The 17,680-nt window shown below is 37.3% G+C and overlaps 1 protein-coding gene across 5 annotated transcripts in view; it reads left to right on the forward strand.

The window, feature by feature from the left end:
• pnpla6 (patatin-like phospholipase domain containing 6) overlaps nt 1-13,833 on the forward strand; it is a 57,264-nt gene extending 43,431 nt beyond the window's left edge. For 4 of the 5 annotated variants that reach the window (XM_037543163.1, XM_017699072.2, XM_037543165.1 and 1 more), the window contains 7 exons: nt 2,067-2,183; nt 6,608-6,756; nt 7,921-8,073; nt 8,943-9,059; nt 9,360-9,447; nt 10,065-10,210; nt 11,384-13,833. In XM_037543163.1, the coding sequence (XP_037399060.1) occupies nt 2,067-2,183; nt 6,608-6,756; nt 7,921-8,073; nt 8,943-9,059; nt 9,360-9,447; nt 10,065-10,210; nt 11,384-11,461 (848 nt within the window). In that variant the 3' untranslated portion in view covers nt 11,462-13,833. The remainder of the gene's footprint in view (nt 1-2,066; nt 2,184-6,607; nt 6,757-7,920; nt 8,074-8,942; nt 9,060-9,359; nt 9,448-10,064; nt 10,211-11,383) is intronic. The other variant, XM_017699073.2, reaches the window with a different exon arrangement.
• Nucleotides 13,834-17,680: the final 3,847 nt, after the last annotated feature.

Raw genomic sequence — 17,680 nt, forward strand, 5'->3', positions numbered from 1 at the left:
GGTCATGCCGCTCATGTCTCATGTCCTTAAACTGCATTCTCCACAAGTTCTGCATGTTCTGGTCTTTCCACAAAGTCATGTGATTTAGTAGTGACTTTGCAAGTGGTTTCAAAATGTCAGCACAGACGTAAGTTGCAGTTTTAGTCACAAAATTGTCAGGGAGGTTTAAACATGACTTATTTATTAAATATTTTTCATCTTTTACATAGCTGTTCAAGGCTACAGTTTGATCTTAGTGACGTTTATCAAGTCCTTCACCGTTTTATTCTTGTCCTTTCCTTCTGCTTGTATGGATGCATCTAAGAGTGATTCTCTTGCAGCTTAAGCTGGTCTCCTGCAGAATGCTTTTTCACCCAAGTTGTGTGACAGTGACATCTGTTTTCATTTTATTGTAATTTTCTTTTATGCTTTTATCATTGTGAGCATTGTGTTCTTAAGATAAAGTTGTAATCTGGATCCTAGAAATTACAGCACAAACAGGGAAGTTACATTAAAGACAAATCAGTGTTTCCTCTGGTAAAATGGCTACTTAACAGATGCAGTTCAGAAACATGGCACACTGTTTGCCCTTTATTCACTCCACATACTGATCACACCTGTCTCTTTCTCTGTGATGCTGCCTCTCTCCTTCCAATCCATGATGCCGCCACACCTCTCCTGCCACCTGCTGGTTGCTTTTGATACTGCAGGCTAGGACTGGCTGGTTGAGCCCATGTTCGCTGAGATTGTCTTAAACAACTCTGGCTCTTCTAACCTCTCTGCTACATGTGAATTGTTAGAATGTATTAACAAATGTCAAATGTTAATCAGTTGTAATTTATGGTATATATGGCATATAAGTCTGCAACACAAGGCAATTTAAAAGCCATTTGGGATTTCTATTAGGGCCTGACCAATATGAAAAATTGGTCACTAAATGAATACCAAGTCCAATTCTGTCCAGGAGGAAGGACTTACCTTCAGCTTCCCAGCTTAGCAGCACTGTGTGGTACTATAAAACTACTTTGTTCTTAAGAGTGTAAGAAATTGTATCGTTGGCTACTCACCTTAGGTGCTGTCTTGATGGGAGGCATGGCTGTCTTTGTCTGAAGGTTAAGCAAAGCTGAATATTTAGTGAGTTATTTTGCAGCCCTTAAGGCCTAACATTATGTTTCGTGGTTCAGAATAGACTCACATTCGTAAAAGTGTGTAAATACTTTTCACAATTCGTTATTTAACATTTAAATAATTAAATATATGAAGAATTTTTGATCAGAAACCTGTCTTAGCATGACTAACGTGTGATCGTGCTGCAAGCTACATTTAGCAAGGTTTAATCTCTGCTATATCCCTTTATTAACAGCTCTGGCACTACCAGATAAAGTTAAGTTTAGCTGAGGAGCATCACCATCTATAGCGACGAGAGTTCGAGTGGACTTCAGAAAGCCCAGAGTTGTGTATCACTAAGTGCCATTATGTGTAATTCAGAATTGACCCTCAGGTTAAATGAAATCCCTCCCACCATTCAAATATCAGGTATTTATGGGAAATCATTTTTTTAACCAAAAGCATTAGCCATATGTTTGTTTTTGTCAGTCAAAAATGTTTAATTACTAACCTCCCTAAATTAATCGATATTTTATCTGTGAGGTTTCCCCTGATGTAGGGGTAGCAGTAATTCAGTGGAAACTTAGTATCAATTAATTTTATCATCAAATTGATATATTGGTTGGGCACTAATGGGTCTAAATTCAGAGAACAATATGTAAACAGATAAAAAATGGAATTGAGTTCCAATATGCATAATGCAGGGAGTGTTTGACAGAGTCCGTGTTTTGAGTCTTCCTCACAAAATCAGTGTTAACTCTACCTCCTCTTTTGTGACACACACACATACACACACACACCAAAAGTTATCTACACTCCAGCCTCCCACACGCCATCCACGGGGTGACCATCATCGCGTTTTTCCCACCACTGGCCCGTGCGCCACTAACCTACGCTGCTGGCAGGTTGCCTGCACGTCTTCATAGCCATTCTTTAGCTGTTATTAAGAGGTGGTATTCCTCCCTCCCCCCGTGTGGCAGGCTCTCTGTGGCGCTATGTGCGGGCGAGCATGACCCTATCCGGGTACCTGCCGCCCCTCTGCGACCCCAAAGATGGCAACCTGCTCATGGACGGCGGATACATCAACAACCTACCAGGCAAGTAGAGCCCCTCACCAGGCCTCGGACACAGATGGCCTCTATGGGGACAGGGCCAGAGGAAAGATATGGGGTGGTCAACTGAACTGTTGAGTTGTGGGTTGTAAAAAGGGCTGGGCACAGTTTCCTGCAAAACCATTGCAGCTTGAAGATCATTGGAGCTTTAAGATCATGCTAACTCTTAGAAGTCTTAGAAGGAGTTATTATATGCTGAATTTGCTTTACATTATTTAAGGAGAAATGATCATGAAATTACATTATAAACTATATAACAAAACTTAATTATGTGTTCTTTAGATTTTTTTATGGATGTAAATCAGTCTTTTCAATAATTTATCTCCAAATAAGTATGCCATATATTTAAGCTAACTAGTTAATGTTGATTGAGGACAGTTTAGCTTTTCTAGTTAATGATTGTAGTTAACTTGCCTGTCCAGTTAACTCAGTAGTATTTCTGCCACATTTGGAGCTAATGTTAGTGGTAGCATAGCTAATTTACAGTTACAGTTGTTTGGACAGTGGCTTTCCATTGTTGATCGTGTCACAATGACTAGCAGCTGATAACCTGCAGCCCTTACTCAGAGCAGAGAATAGAGGCTTCTCAGAACGTCACAGGCATTACTCTTTAAATGTCATTACATAACTAATTACATAGTTATACAGCGAATTTCTTTGCATCTGACTTACATTCTCTATTTTTTATGTTTGTTTCAATGTCAAAGAAGGACAAAATTGATAAAATTGTAATTCTAAACCCCGTGTGTCAAACACGTGGCCCACAGGCCAAATCTGGCCTGCCACACAATCCTGTCCAACCCACAAATTTTCTAGTAATGTTGGTTTCACATTGTGCTGCACTACAGTCCGTGGCATGCACTGCAACCTACCCCTACCCCTACCCCTACAACAATCTATGGGACAGTGGTTAGACCTCAATTCTACACAGTTCTACACAATTCCACACTATTATATTACCAAACGCAGTAGCTGCATTTCTGCTGCAGTTCAACCAGTATAAACACCTAACGTTAACTCAGCAGCTCAGAAATTGAGCCCAAGTATCAATGAACTTGCAGCAAAGAAAGGATGCCAGGTGTCTAGTTCAAGAAAATATGTAGGTTTAAAAGACTGAGCACCTGGGGACATTTAAATGTAATATTTCAAGTATTCATTTAATATTTTATGATCTATTATAAGTACCTTTCACTGCTTATTTTACTGCTAAAGTTTTTTGTGTATTTTGAATAAACTGTGGCCAGTTGGGATTATAGCACAATATTAATTAAAAATGAAGTAAATTAGTAATGAAGTAATGAAAAAAATTCTCTGGCTCACAGATTTTTTTTTTTTTTTGAGTCTCTTTGATTTGAAACCTCTGCACTAAACTGACAATTTCTCTGCTTGTTCTAATGAGAAATCCACTTTTTCTACAAGTAAGAAATATGCAATATAGAATTACACTATGCTTTTTTATTGCTGGCAGTAACTGTGACGTCTAATGGGTAACTATTAGAGATAGTGCATCAAGTGATATCAAGGTGATTAAGTGATCTAAGTGCTTTGATGATTTGAGGAAACTGTGCCCTTATCTGGTTGTGGGTAAGTAGTATGTTTACCTTTTATTCGGGGAGATGATTAAGTCAGTAATTCTACTTTTTCCATCTGGGCTATCCTTTTCCATTTGATTTTTAAAATGAAATTTTTGGAAACATTTTTTAAGTGTTGACATTTGTTGAAAGAAAAAAGAATAATCTGCTTGAGTTCTTGTGTATACTGAGCTCCAGATTGTGAAAGTGTCACAGGGTATGTGCCGTTGAGAGTGATGGTGGATGAGATTAGTTTCTATCTGTTAGATCTATTTGCATCTCCACCACCCTCTAAAACTGCACCCCACTGTTAGTCACATTCTGTCTGGTTTATGATTGGGCTAGAAAAAGAAGACATTACACTTAATTACATTGTTCCTTGGCTTTTTTAAGTGAAGCTTATTTTCCCAAAATCTAATTTCATACAAAAAGTCATACACCAGACATTGTCCAGTGTTATATTGTTAGCTGAATAAAGACATGACTGTGCATGTTAAAAAATTGGCTTAATTGTGAATCTTATATTATTACAATGGTAATCTCAGCTTTGATCCAAATGTAATTTACCATAATTCAGAAATAACTATTATTGATTATTAAGATTGGTCTCGTTCAGACTTATAGATTGGTCTCAACCAACTGCAATGAGATTCACAAGTAATTCACTTTAGCATGTCAATTGTGAGAGTTATTGGGACTGGGAAGACTGTATCTGCAGAAGCCATTATCCAGCCATATCCATATCTTTAGCATTATTTAGAAATGCTGACCAAATACCTGTTTTAGGAATTTTATACAATTTCTTTTCGCCATGTGGAACATAGTATTTTTCTGTTCCAGATTGAGCATATGCAGTAATTCCATCAAATCACATGAATTAAATTAGGCTGGATTTGATCTGAGAGGCAACCTTTCAGTCTGTTGTCTAAGTGTAGCTGTGCTCATTGTCATCTGCCACTTCCTATTATGCACTGGTGACAAACCTATTCAGCCTAATCAGAGTTTAACTGAGAATTTGTCTTGACTTCTCCCAGTCTCTTGGCTCTCAAGCACCAAACATGCACCAGTAAGCTGAGTTAACCACACTCTTCATGCGTTTAGGAGCTCCATCGTAAGTTTAGGGCTGTCACAACTACTCAAATAAACCTGAAAAAATAAACAAACAAAAACACAGATTAAAATGTACATGATAAAAAGTACTATTTATTTGTTCCCACTTTATTTTGATAGTCCCGTATAGATGATCTACAGATACTTAAATTATTAAACTTTATGTTGGTACTAAGTTGATTTTCAACGGCATTATGGTAGGGGGTAGGATTTGGAGTCGGTGTAGGTTTTGTGTTGAAGTTCATGTTAGGGTTAGATTTAAGAGAATCTATCAGACTCAACTTCAAGTTCAAATGCATTTAATAGATATTTAGTTGAATGTTAATTTAAAACAGAGTAGCTGCAGAGCATCTACAGTGGACTATTAAAATAAAGTGTTAGCATTTATTTAATTTTCTTTGTTTATTGAACAGACAGATAAATGAGCATAGAAAATGACAGATTGTCTGATGCTAATCATAACATTTATCACATATAGTGATGTACTAATTTGCAGTGTTGCAGTACTAGTTGGGAGTTTTCGTGACGATAAGGCATATTTTAAATTCTACTGTTTTCTATTATAGTAATAAATAGGGCTGCAACTACTAACGAGTTCAGTAATCAAGTAATTGGTTCATTGTGGCATAATTTAATCAAATAATTGGGAAAAAAAGATCAACTAGCAATCTGTCCGAGAAAGAACCTTTATCAAGGGCAATATGATATCTATAACATCAATGCCTTCGTCACAACACAAAAATACATTTTATATGTACTTTCCAGAACTATAATAGAGGAAGTTAGATTCTACAGTAGATATTCAGATAACTGAATTATTTTGTCTGTCAGTAACATTATTATCAAATCTGATATTACCTTAAACCATATCACACAAGCCGTATCCCAGAGCAATCTCACCATACACAAAAAGACAATAAAAAAGCAGAAGGTCAGCGTTTCAAAAACGTCTGTCCACTTGAAAACACAGAAAATGGCAATTTTAAAATCCTCAGCCTGGAGATAACTTTTCATAAAATGCTTCATTAAAATTCCATTCTAGTAACTAAAACACTGTTTTCATTCAAGCAGCAGACCAAAACGCAGAGGTAAAAAGAACACGATGATAATGGATGTTTTTTTTAGCCGTGCAATTTATAGCAAAATATGAATCCCTTTAGCCAACTGTGTTTATATTGCTTAAATAAAAATGTGTCTGAAACACAGATATCTAGTAAGAAACCTGATGGACACAACAATTTTTAAGCAATTGTTTTATTGCCACAGTGATTTTATATATTTTATGAAATCTTCTACTTCCTTCTTATCAAAGGAAATGTTTGGACTCTTCAGTTTGTAGTTTGTTATTGTTGAATATTTATTGTTTGGCCTCTGAAAATTTACTTGATTATTCTGCAGAATAATCAGTAGGTTATTTGACTACAAGTATAATAATGACAGCCTCAAACTTTTCGACAGAGTTTATAATTAGAGTGAAAGTTGATGGAAGCTGTGCTAAATTACAGCATACCTACCATCAGCTGTGTGCAGCTTCCTGGTTGTAGTTTGTGTAATAAAAAGTTTACTGCACTATTGTGATGAAATAATAACTGCAAAGTTTACTTCTTCCTGCTGCCCCTTGGATATGTGTGTGTGTGTGTGTGTGTGTGTGTGTGTGTGTGTGCGTGTGTGTGTGTGTGTGTGTGTGTGTGTGTGTGTGTGTTTGCTTGCGATTATGATGCCCCACAGCGGACATTGCCCGGAACATAGGTGCCAAAACAGTCATCGCCATTGACGTGGGCAGCCAGGACGAGACCGATCTCTGTAACTACGGCGACAGCCTGTCCGGCTGGTGGTTGCTATGGAAACGGATCAATCCGTGGGCAGAGAAAGTGAAGGTGGGGAAGTGTAAAAGGATAAATGATGGAACAGATTGTTCTTGTCAACACTACAGAAAGATGTGTGGAATCATCTCTGATGAAAGGCCCAGAGCCAAGCTGAAAATATCTACTAATACAGGATGTTTTCATTAGGACACAGTTCACTGCCTAGAACTCCTTCATTTAAATCAAGTTACAGTCAAGTACATGTTAAAGCTACTGATTCAACTGATGATGTTCTGTTTAACACAGGGGTCACCAAAGAGCCATAGTGGCTGTAGGTTTTCATCGCGAGTCAATTAGAAGCATGCTTAATTTTACTAATCAGTTTATATGTGTCCAGAATGAGGAACAGAGCAGTAGGTGATTCTGTAATGAGCAATATATATTAACACCCAGGATATTTCATATTTGTTATCAAATTTTGAAGCAGGTTAGTGTACAGTATTGTATCAATTAACTTCTTCTTGTTCTCAAGATATTTTAGATATTGAATGAAATATCTAAAATACATTTGTGCTGTCTATATATATATATACTGTTCAAAACAATATAACAGTATGAAATCAGTTTGATTTCAGATAAATGTATAAAATGAATTCATTATGCTCATTCTGTGCAGTTTCATGGTTTAGTGTTAGATGTGTCCAGAATGATGAACAGAGTGTAGATGATTGTAAAATGACTGCTGTAAAATATTGAGACAGATCTTGAGGTAGATAACTCTATGAAAAAAAATATATATATATATTATTAATATAAATAGCTTAGAATTAACAATGTATAATAAGTCAAAATCTTTTAAATATTGAATAAAACTTCAACAGATGACATTGTTATGTATATGTATATAGGTATGTGAAAGTTATATGTTAAGTCATTCCAAACTTAACAGTGCAGTAGTGTATAGTAATGCTTAAATCAAATTGTTAACAAGCTGATCAGATAACAGAAATTATTGGAATTAATATGTTTAGTGATTCCACATGTTTAATGTAGGTGTACCCTGAAGAAGCTGGGGCTGGAAGTCAGTCCTTGGATAACAATATCTGGTCAGCTCCAACAGATCAAAGATGATGTATCATAAACATGCCTCCAGCTACCAGGATAGTTCAGTATAACAGTGTCCTTTGTAATGTTAAAGGATGGGTTGATGAGACAGAATGATCATCTCTCTGTCAGGTTCCTGACATGGCTGAGATTCAGTCCCGGCTGGCCTATGTGTCCTGTGTACGGCAGCTGGAGGTGGTCAAAAAGAGCGCCTACTGTGAGTACATCCGACCACCCATCGACCGTTTCAAGACCATGGACTTTGGCAAGTTCGATGAGATCTATGTAAGTACAAGTGTATTTTCTCCCACTGTGTTGCATTTTAAGATTACATGTTCTATCATGCTGAACCCAAAACAGGAAAAGATGACCAGGATTTTAAATTGGACAAGGATCAGAAATTACAGCTATCTTTGGGTCACAGGCACACACAAGAAAAGTAACTCAAAAGAGGACTGACTGAAAACAAGACTGGACAAAGTAGTCACACCTATATGCAAATAAGTGAGGTGTATACATGCACTGGTGATGTGGTACCCTGTTCCTCTTTTTCACATACTAGTAGTCTGTATATAGTATATATACATCTCTAATAGTATGTAATAATATAGCCTAGTGTGTCAGTTAAAGCCTGAATTCATTGACCTGTTGTTTTATCAGCTGCAGCGGAAATATTGGCAATATTAGACTAATAATTATAGACTTTTTATTTATTTATTTTTTTATTCTGACACCGCCGTCTTCCTACTAAAGGGGAAAACCTTGAATGAGTGTGTGACTATGGACCCCAGTATGAGTCACCCCCCTCTTCTACTATATTTCATCAACACATGGTGAACTGGTGAATCTGAATTCTGAACACCATCATGGTTAAATAAACAAAACAAAACATGTTAATCTATCCAGACCTCCCTTTTTATAATATAATTTATATTATTTAAGGCTTGGTTAGTTTAGTCAACAGTCATAACATGATATCATTAATCGTGACAGTCTTATCGGTCTGTAAAGCCCTATTTAATTGAAACTATAAAATTACATTGGCTGATATTATTTATCAGAATTTTAGCCCTTTAAAATCGGTATTGACCAGAAATTTTTATATCAGGCAGGCCCTGGTGTCAGTATGAGCACTGTGTATTTCACATTTGCAGGATGTGGGCTACCAGCATGGGAAACTGCTGTTCACAAGTTGGGCCCGTGGTGACATCATCCAGAACGTGCTGAAAGACCACCGCTCAGCTGACTATACTGACAGCAAGAAAACTGATGTGAGTGCTGATGAAACGCTTCTATATGAGCTTACTTTAGCATCACCCAGCAATCTTTCTAGTTTACTTGACAGATCAAGAGATTCAATATATTAGTAATAGCTTAAATGGAAAGTTGTTGGATCCAAGACTTGACTGTAGTACCTGTCTGTCCAGATCTGAGTACTGATGTGAAATATGCATGTTCTAGTTAATACAACACTTAAAACAGTGGAGAGCTGACTCAAGGTATGGAGTTTTACAGCCTTATACCTACATTAGGTTGAAATATGTTTTTGTTTGTCTACCGTTCAATGGCAGAGCTGCACGTGTCCTGGGGCAGACTTCACTGACCTGGCTGAGATCGTGTCCAGGATTGAGCCGGTGCAGAGCTACGTGGGGGCTGATGGTAACTTGCCACTGACTGGAACGTAGCAATGTTGGCTATATTCTGAATGTTTTCTGTTCTGTAAGGTCTGAGTTGGACAAGTGTTGTTGGAGATTTTACTGAGCAATGTGTGCCGAGTTAGGTCCTGTTCATACCTGGTATTAACATCCATGTGGAGTGATCTGATCACAGGTGGACAGCAAGATGCATTTGTTATCAAACAAAAATGCCCCTCATGTCCTTGTTTGTGTAACATTGTGTTCGTGTAACATTTAAATAAAGCAACTTAAAAACAAAGCAGGAAAGAAGACAAGCTACGCAAAGCAGCTCCTTTCTCTCTCTGCTGTGATATTGCAGTTTATTATGTTGGTCATTTGTTGCTGTGAGGGATGCTTCAGGGTGATTTAGCGTTCACACCTCAAATGATGTGTGGATAAAAGTGTCCCTGACCACTTCGGACAATGCCCTGATTGATTGTACTCTGTTCACACCTCAACTCAGCGATGTCTACTAATATTCAAATAACCTAGGAGGCATGTTAAAGCCAGACGTGAATGGAGCCTTAGAGTGTTGATAATGTGAAACAGTTTGATGTTATTGAGTATGCTGTGTTGATGGTTTTATGTGCATATGTGCAGCGGAGGAATCGGACGGTCTGACAGAGTATGAGGAGGATGGGATGGACACGGTGAGGGAGGAGGAAGGCGAAGAGGAGGAGGATGAAGCTGATGACCCTGAAGACCACTCACCTGGAGAGTGGGGAGCAAATGGCGTCTTTCAGGCGGTGAGGAAAATACACACACAGGTGTTACTGGTTTAAGCTTTTTTGCAAATGATAGAGCTTTATTTGTTTGAGAGAGGGAGGTTTCCCATATAACCATATAATCAGGAGTCCTAATTAACAAGATGATTATTATTTGAGCAGTCCTCTGGATAGGTGGGTACACTCTTACAATTTGTTAGAGATTCCTGGGCACTGTGAGCACCTGTCATTCTGCCTGCATGGGTTTAAAAATGGATCTAAATATTGGAGAAAAGACAAGCGTGAAAAAGATATAAATATAAGTGTAATACAAAATCCTGCATATGAAAATATGGCTATTTTACATAGATGCTTTAATTCTTTGTGAAATTGTAATAGTCATCAGGGATCAGACAATATGATCACTTAATGGATCTCACAGCAAATTGGTTGCAGTGAAATGTACACTTCTACTGCATCTTAGGCCATTACCAGCTAACTTGCCTTATATTATCAAGTTTTATCAGCACATGACTGGTGGACATAAGCAGAAAATACAGAAACACATAAAGGACCATGCAGGTCATATGACTAGTGATTGGATGAAAGTGAAGTCATTGCTCTCTGTGGTCACAGTCAAAGCAAAATCATGGGGCAATGTTTGCCTGTAGCCAGTGTCATGTTTTTCATAACTGTGGCAACTTGCATATCTATTTATTGTAATTTCTGGCACTGTTAGGGAGTGGGGTGGCGGTCCCGGGGCAGTCAGCCAGTATAGCACTGATGCATGTGATCAGCACAGTCAGGATCAGTGCCAGCTGTATGTTTGGGCTGAACTGAAGATCATTAGAATGGCAGCTGCCTTGGTCACCTGTGCTTGAGAACTGGTCCTGTTTAAGAGCCAACACATGTATTAGATCATTAATAATATGCTATAGTTATCTATTTATAGTCATTTCTGGCAAAGTTTTCTTGAGAGTTGATCACCCCTTTTCAAATACAAGGTATGCTGGATTTCTTTCTCACTTGACTTTCTCAGTCATGTTACATGATCTACAGTTCTGTTCATCATTCTGGAAACATTTATATTTTTGAATGAATAATAATAATACTAATAAAAATAGCTGAAAATATTAGCCCCAAACTTGTGAGTGGCAGTTGGAAACATTTGAACAGTAGTGTAAATACTGTGTGTGTGTGTGTGTGTGTGTGTAGGACGAGGAGAAATTCCCCCGTCAGAGGAGGATGAACCCCAGCGACTCGAACACGTGCTCCGAGCTGTCTGACTGCTGACAAGAAGTGATGCGGTATCCAAACATCCAGAAGGCATGTGAAAGGGAAGTAGCTCCCTCACGTACAGTTCTGGAGTGGAATGAGTGAGAGGAGCAGTCAAGGCAGACCAAGAGTATGGAGATGAAGACATGGTGGAGAGAGAGAGAGAAAGAGAGAGTGGTCAACCAAAGATAACTGTGCTACACAGCATACAGCAACACCACTAAAAGCAACCCAAACAAAAACTGTGACACATGCTCTTCTCTTGCTTTGAGGGGAAAACAAGATGTTCCTCTCTAGTGCTTCATGACAGTGAGTGTCATGGGATTTGAGGCCCATGCTAAGAAGTATCTTTACCTGAATTTTTTTTTCTTTTTTCCTCTGGAAGAAAGTAGGGAAATTTCACAGGGCCCAGTTTTCCAGTAACGGCCAGTACAGAACAAACTGTGTATGTAATGTCTTTGTTTCACCTGATATGGCAACAATCTACCATTACCTTTGGAACTGTACGTGTCTGGATGTGTGCGTATGTGTGCATGTGTGTTTCTTCCAGAGATAGAAGAACTTTCTCGGATAAGAATACGTTTACAGAATATTCTTCTGGAATCAACTACACTGTAAGTAGTCTGGAGCAGCTCTGAGGTGTGCTGGAATAGATCTGATAGAAAACAGATTCACCTCCATAGAATAGTATTGCCTTAGTAGCTTTTGCCCATATTTCAGGTCATGTTTAGCTTTGAATGGGATGGGTCATCATCTCAATATCATTAGCTGCTTCGTCAGTCCAGTTACACTATGCTAAAAGAATGTCTTACAGACCTGACATAGCTCGTTTTGATTAAACTGTTTTCTTCTCTTAAAATGACACCAAAATGTAACATAAGCCATAAACAATAAACACAAAACATCATATTTTCCAGAAAGAAACTTTAGCATGTATTTACTTTTACACTTTTAAGCTTCCGGAACACTCTAATACTCCCTGTAAATGACAATGCAGGTAACTAATTCTAGATTATCGAAGTTATCCATCAACACTGCTACAAGTCAGTGTTGTGTTACGTCAATACAGTGTCACCCAACACTAGTAGAAATACACTGTTGTATGGAAGGAAAATCTGACAATAGCATAATAGTGAAATTATTAGCCTTACTCATTACCCGTCCCATCCAAAGATAATCTCAAATAGATTGTAGCTGCCTCTGGTCTGTAGGCTTTCCATATCCTACAATATGATCTTTTCAGTACATTTTCCTGCAACTAGAAAGGATAAACAGTATGTAGATAGATTTTAATAATGAAATGGAAAGTAATATTGGACAGGAAATTACTATGGGGACTTAGAAATGTAGGGATGGAGTGAAGTTTAAGGAGTAAGTAATGTAGGGCACAGTCTAAAACCCTAAAAGTGCACTAAGAGAAATCTGCTGTACAAACTTTTAACACTTCATCAAATCAGGTTATGCAATTTACAAGTAATGCTTCAAAACATCACTTAGTGTACTTTTTAATGAAAAGGATGGAAGAACAGTGATTTAAATGTAAAGTGCAAGAGGTGAAGAGAAATGTAAGGAATGAGGCAGTTGTGCCAAAATGTTTGAAGGCTTAGTGAAAGAAGCTACACTCCAAAATGTTCATGTTGCTAATAAGGAATGAACTGTATTATGCAAATGAGAGTTCTAACTGAAAGTCTTCATTCGTTGTTGTCCTCATAAGCATTTTGAGTGAAATGTGTGCGAAATGTCTGAAACGGAGTGAAGTGGGGAAAGTCTGTGTTGAGTCTGCCTTCAGCTGCTGGCCTGTCAAAGGAGGATGCCTTTCTTTTGGTTTTGCACATATTCACACAGCAAAAATGGCCATATAGAAGGACATGTATGCCCCGTCACGTCCTTCAGCTCACAGTGCTATAGCTCATAAAGGAGCCCCTTAATCCTCTGGTCCTGCTTCAACATTAAAGTCCTACCTTAGCTTTTTGGCCTTCTCCTCCAGTGGAAACCTTTTACTGAGCATTCACGCACCTTCATGTTAACCACACTGCTTTTTCTTTCTGATTTCATTATTCCTTCTGAATTGTTCATTTATACCTAAAGGGTTGCCAATTATTTTGTATTTATTTGTTTGTTTTACCACTGACTTTTTAAAAATGCATTTTAACCTTTGAAACAAGACCAGAATGGTCTACACAATGGAAAAAGAACACAGTGATGGACTATACAGGTTTCTCATTTAGGTTGCTTTAGCATTTTGCACTGAGTAAGAGAGAAAATAATTTGTTGATCTTAACTTATGTTTTTGCAGTACTATATCAAAGGCAAACAATGCTGTAATGGATGATTTCTGTACTGTAAAGGTAACAATTGCAAATAATAAATCTTAATTAATTAATTCCAAATTGTCTACATGCTTGTTTGCACTGCTAAATCAACCTGGACCCAAAACACGACCACGCTTCATTTCCTTTTTTTTGGGGAAAAAAAAGAGACTCTCTAAAAACTGACTGTGTGTGTGTGTGTGTGTGTGTGTGAAGAAATCCATGCAACTTTTGTTTTCTTTATAAAAAGCAGTCAAACAGTCATTAGAACTTAAATAAGAATGACAAAACACTTGTTGGAAGATTTTTTTTGTATTTATTTGTTTTAAGTTTTTAAATGTTTTTTCTTTTTCTCAAAAAAATCCTGAGGTATTCACAATATAATGGCATTTATTTCATTTGAAATATTGAGGAAATGAGACTAAAAGGGGTATAAATGAAATAATGGAAAGAAACACAAAAGCATTGATAAAGCTGTAATGGTTGTGTCTTGTATAAAACAAGAGTCAGGGATATTTAGTTTTGTTCTTTTAAAATGCCAAAAGAAAAACTTCCCAAGACAAGCTAGCTGAAATTGAAGCTCAGCAGATGACACTGTTAAAAGGTTTTCTACTTGCTATACTGAATTTGTTAGATTAAACCAAACTATTCCAGATAGACAGATAACTGTATTACTCATAAACCAGGAAACTGAAGCGCTCTAATTACAGTTGTTGTTGGCACGAAAGCATGTCTATCAGTGAAATTTTACAGTACTGGGATGTCTGAGTCACAGAGATGCCAACAACAGCAAACAGTATCCAAGCTAATCACTGACACCAATTTCTTAAGAATTAACTACGTCCTACACAACATAGCAGACTATCTGAACCCAAAGGAAGTATCTGATTTAAACAGAGCCAGCTATTCCAGTACTAGTGGAGCTTTTTAACAAATCTAAATTTCGCCAATCTTCATGAAACAGAACCTGGTGAATTTAAATGGACCTGCGTTCCATCACATTGTACAGAAAACTCCAGTGCAATAGCAGCTATGAATGATGACATTTGCACATTGATAAAGACACATTCTAACCATTTAGCTCTATACAGCATAAATGAACCTGATAACAGCTCAAGAAAGTGAAACCTAGCTACACACGGATGGAACTTGGGGTCAGCAGACACAAAAAGAAAAGAAGAAAAACAAAAACAAAAGTCAACATTGCAGGGTGAGAAACTAAGCAATGAACCGCTCACTCAGCTTTGAAAAAGAAAAAGACACACCTTTGACATGATGTTCCTGAAGAACCCAAATCTTTACAAATCTCTGCCCATCTTCTCTTGGAACATCACAATGTCTTTGTTCAATTTGGTGTGATATTAACCCTGAAGATAATAGTTCTATAACAACAACAACAACAACAATAATAATAATAATAATAATAATAATAACAACAACAATAACAATAAAAATAATAGCAACATGACACAATAAAACAAAAGTTGCAATGAATTGAAACTGAGGAGAGAGAGAAAAAAGCATTTTGGTTTTCTAAACATACAAAAAACACTAATTTTACACTCTTTTCCTCACCTGCACGCAAAATGCTAGCATGTCACGTAGGAAAACAAAACAAGACAGATATTAAACCTATACAAATGACATCAACAGCTTGAAGTCAAGCAACAATGATTAAAATACCCCTGCCCCCCCCCCCCCCCCCCCCCCCAAAGAAAAAGATTAAAACAAGGTAGGGTGATGTAAAAGGCAAAAGTGTGTCTTTTTCTAAAAACACAAAAAGTTTGCAAAAAAAAAATTAAGGTACAGGGGGAAAAAAAAAAAAATTATATATATATATATATATATATATATATATATATATATATATATATATATATATATATATATATAAAAATATGTAAAAATAATAAATAAAGATAGTTTTATGCACCCCTGCACCACTTCCCCTTCCAACAAAAGTCTAAAATCAATGGCAGTTACATCCAAGATCATAACATGCAATTGATACACTTACAGCACTGGACAAACTAATCCCAGCCTAACCCCCAACTAACCTCGTAAACCCCCCCACCCCACCACCCACCCCACCCTACCCCGTTACAATCCTTAAATATTTGTCAGCTCATTCAAAAACAAATTATCCAAACTGAAAAGAATAAAACACTTCTCTTTCTACCAATCTTGAATTTTCTCCACACTAGCTGAAGGCAAAAAAGAAAAATAACAATTTCACTCGCTTCTCAGGAGAAAAAAAGAAAAGGAACAAAAGAAGGTATTCAGATTCTCTTCTCTAACCGCAGTTCTGCCTTTCGTTGTGTGTGTGTGTGTGTGTGTGTGTGTGTGTGTGTGTGTGTGTGTGTGTATACATGTGTATATACACAGGAGGCTTTAGAGCTAAAGCAAGCTGACTTGATTTGAGTGACTGCATAGTAAATATTTGGTTTACTTACAGACGGGGCCAAAAAATAAAAATAAAAAAAATACTCCCATCATACTGCAACAGAGGAGTACATGCCTGAGCTCCAAAAGAAAGAAAGAAAAAAATAAAGTGATGCCACTGCTACAAACAAACTCACGCGCACCCAGACAGGCTTACATACAAAGTCTAATGCTATTGAAGCAGCGGCGAACACCATATTACTACCTACTTCTCATTCGGTGGGTGAGGTCATGTACTGCTACTGTCGTAAAGAAATGGGTTAGGAACTCACAAACATACCCACATGCATGCTCACATATTCAGACATCAACTTCTCAATTAAAATAAAGCAGAAATAAACATACAAATAAAACTGAACTAAGAACAAATATCAGCAACAGGAGAGTGGCTGTACAAAGAAATCAACACGCAGAAACTTTACAAGATGGATGTGTGTTCATGTATCTCAGCATGACAAAAGGTACAAAGTATGAGACCCTATATGACACAGCGCTCACAGCTCTGATTACTGCCGTTCTCATTCACAAACTTTTGGTTTCAGAGGGCTAGCAGGATCAGTTCTATGTGTGTGTGAGTGATTGACAGCTTGGCTTAGGCTGTGTTAAACACAAGACCCTCTATCCGCACCCGCCTCGCAAGCTCTGAAACTACAGTAAGCCCACCTCACTCACCCAACAGAGGTGTCAATGTCACCGTAGTAACATTCAGCATGATCAGTCTCTATATTGATATGGATAGCAGGTAATCAGAAAAAAAAAAAAGTTTGAATTTGTTTCATCAATGACACCTTTGGTGGGTAACATCATGGTCATGTTTCGCAGTGACAGACAGAAAGAGCAAGTGACTGACTGACAAACTGACACAGAACTGCATTATTTTGGGCAAGCGTCTACAGTATTCTACATCCAATTACAACAAAATCAAACTATGATACAATCGGATGGGCTTTGCAGAGTAACTACATTTGTAGGGATGAGATGGTTGAACTGTGTAATTGTCACCTCTTAACTGTAGATTAAAACAATCCGAGTGGTCCGTTTACTATGTTTACTGCAAATATAGCATCACTGTCAGAATAAAACAGTGTATCTCCCTTATGAAAACTTTTAGGACCCAAAAAAAAAAAAAGAAAATACTTTGCAATATAACAAGATTTTATTCCAAGTAATTTTAGACTATTCTTATTGGTGAATTGGTCAAATGTAAAAATTTTTTAAAAAAAAATAAGAAAAACCCAACAAAAACAAAAAATAGGTACAAGCTTTTGACGAGAGTGACAATGTGCATTGAGGGAACAGATGTAATGTTTATGGGCTATAAGCTAATTTTAAATGATTTTTGATCGATAAAGACTGCTTCCTCCTGAAGCACCTCCGACTGATACATTCTCTTAGTTAAAATTGCAAAAAACATGAAAAAAGTAGGAAAATCTCTAATACTACATCCACCACAGGACGGGACCAACTACAACCACTACAAAACACA

This window comes from Pygocentrus nattereri, chromosome 12 (genome assembly GCF_015220715.1).
Source record: "Pygocentrus nattereri isolate fPygNat1 chromosome 12, fPygNat1.pri, whole genome shotgun sequence".
NCBI classification, from domain to species: Eukaryota; Metazoa; Chordata; class Actinopteri; order Characiformes; family Serrasalmidae; genus Pygocentrus; species Pygocentrus nattereri.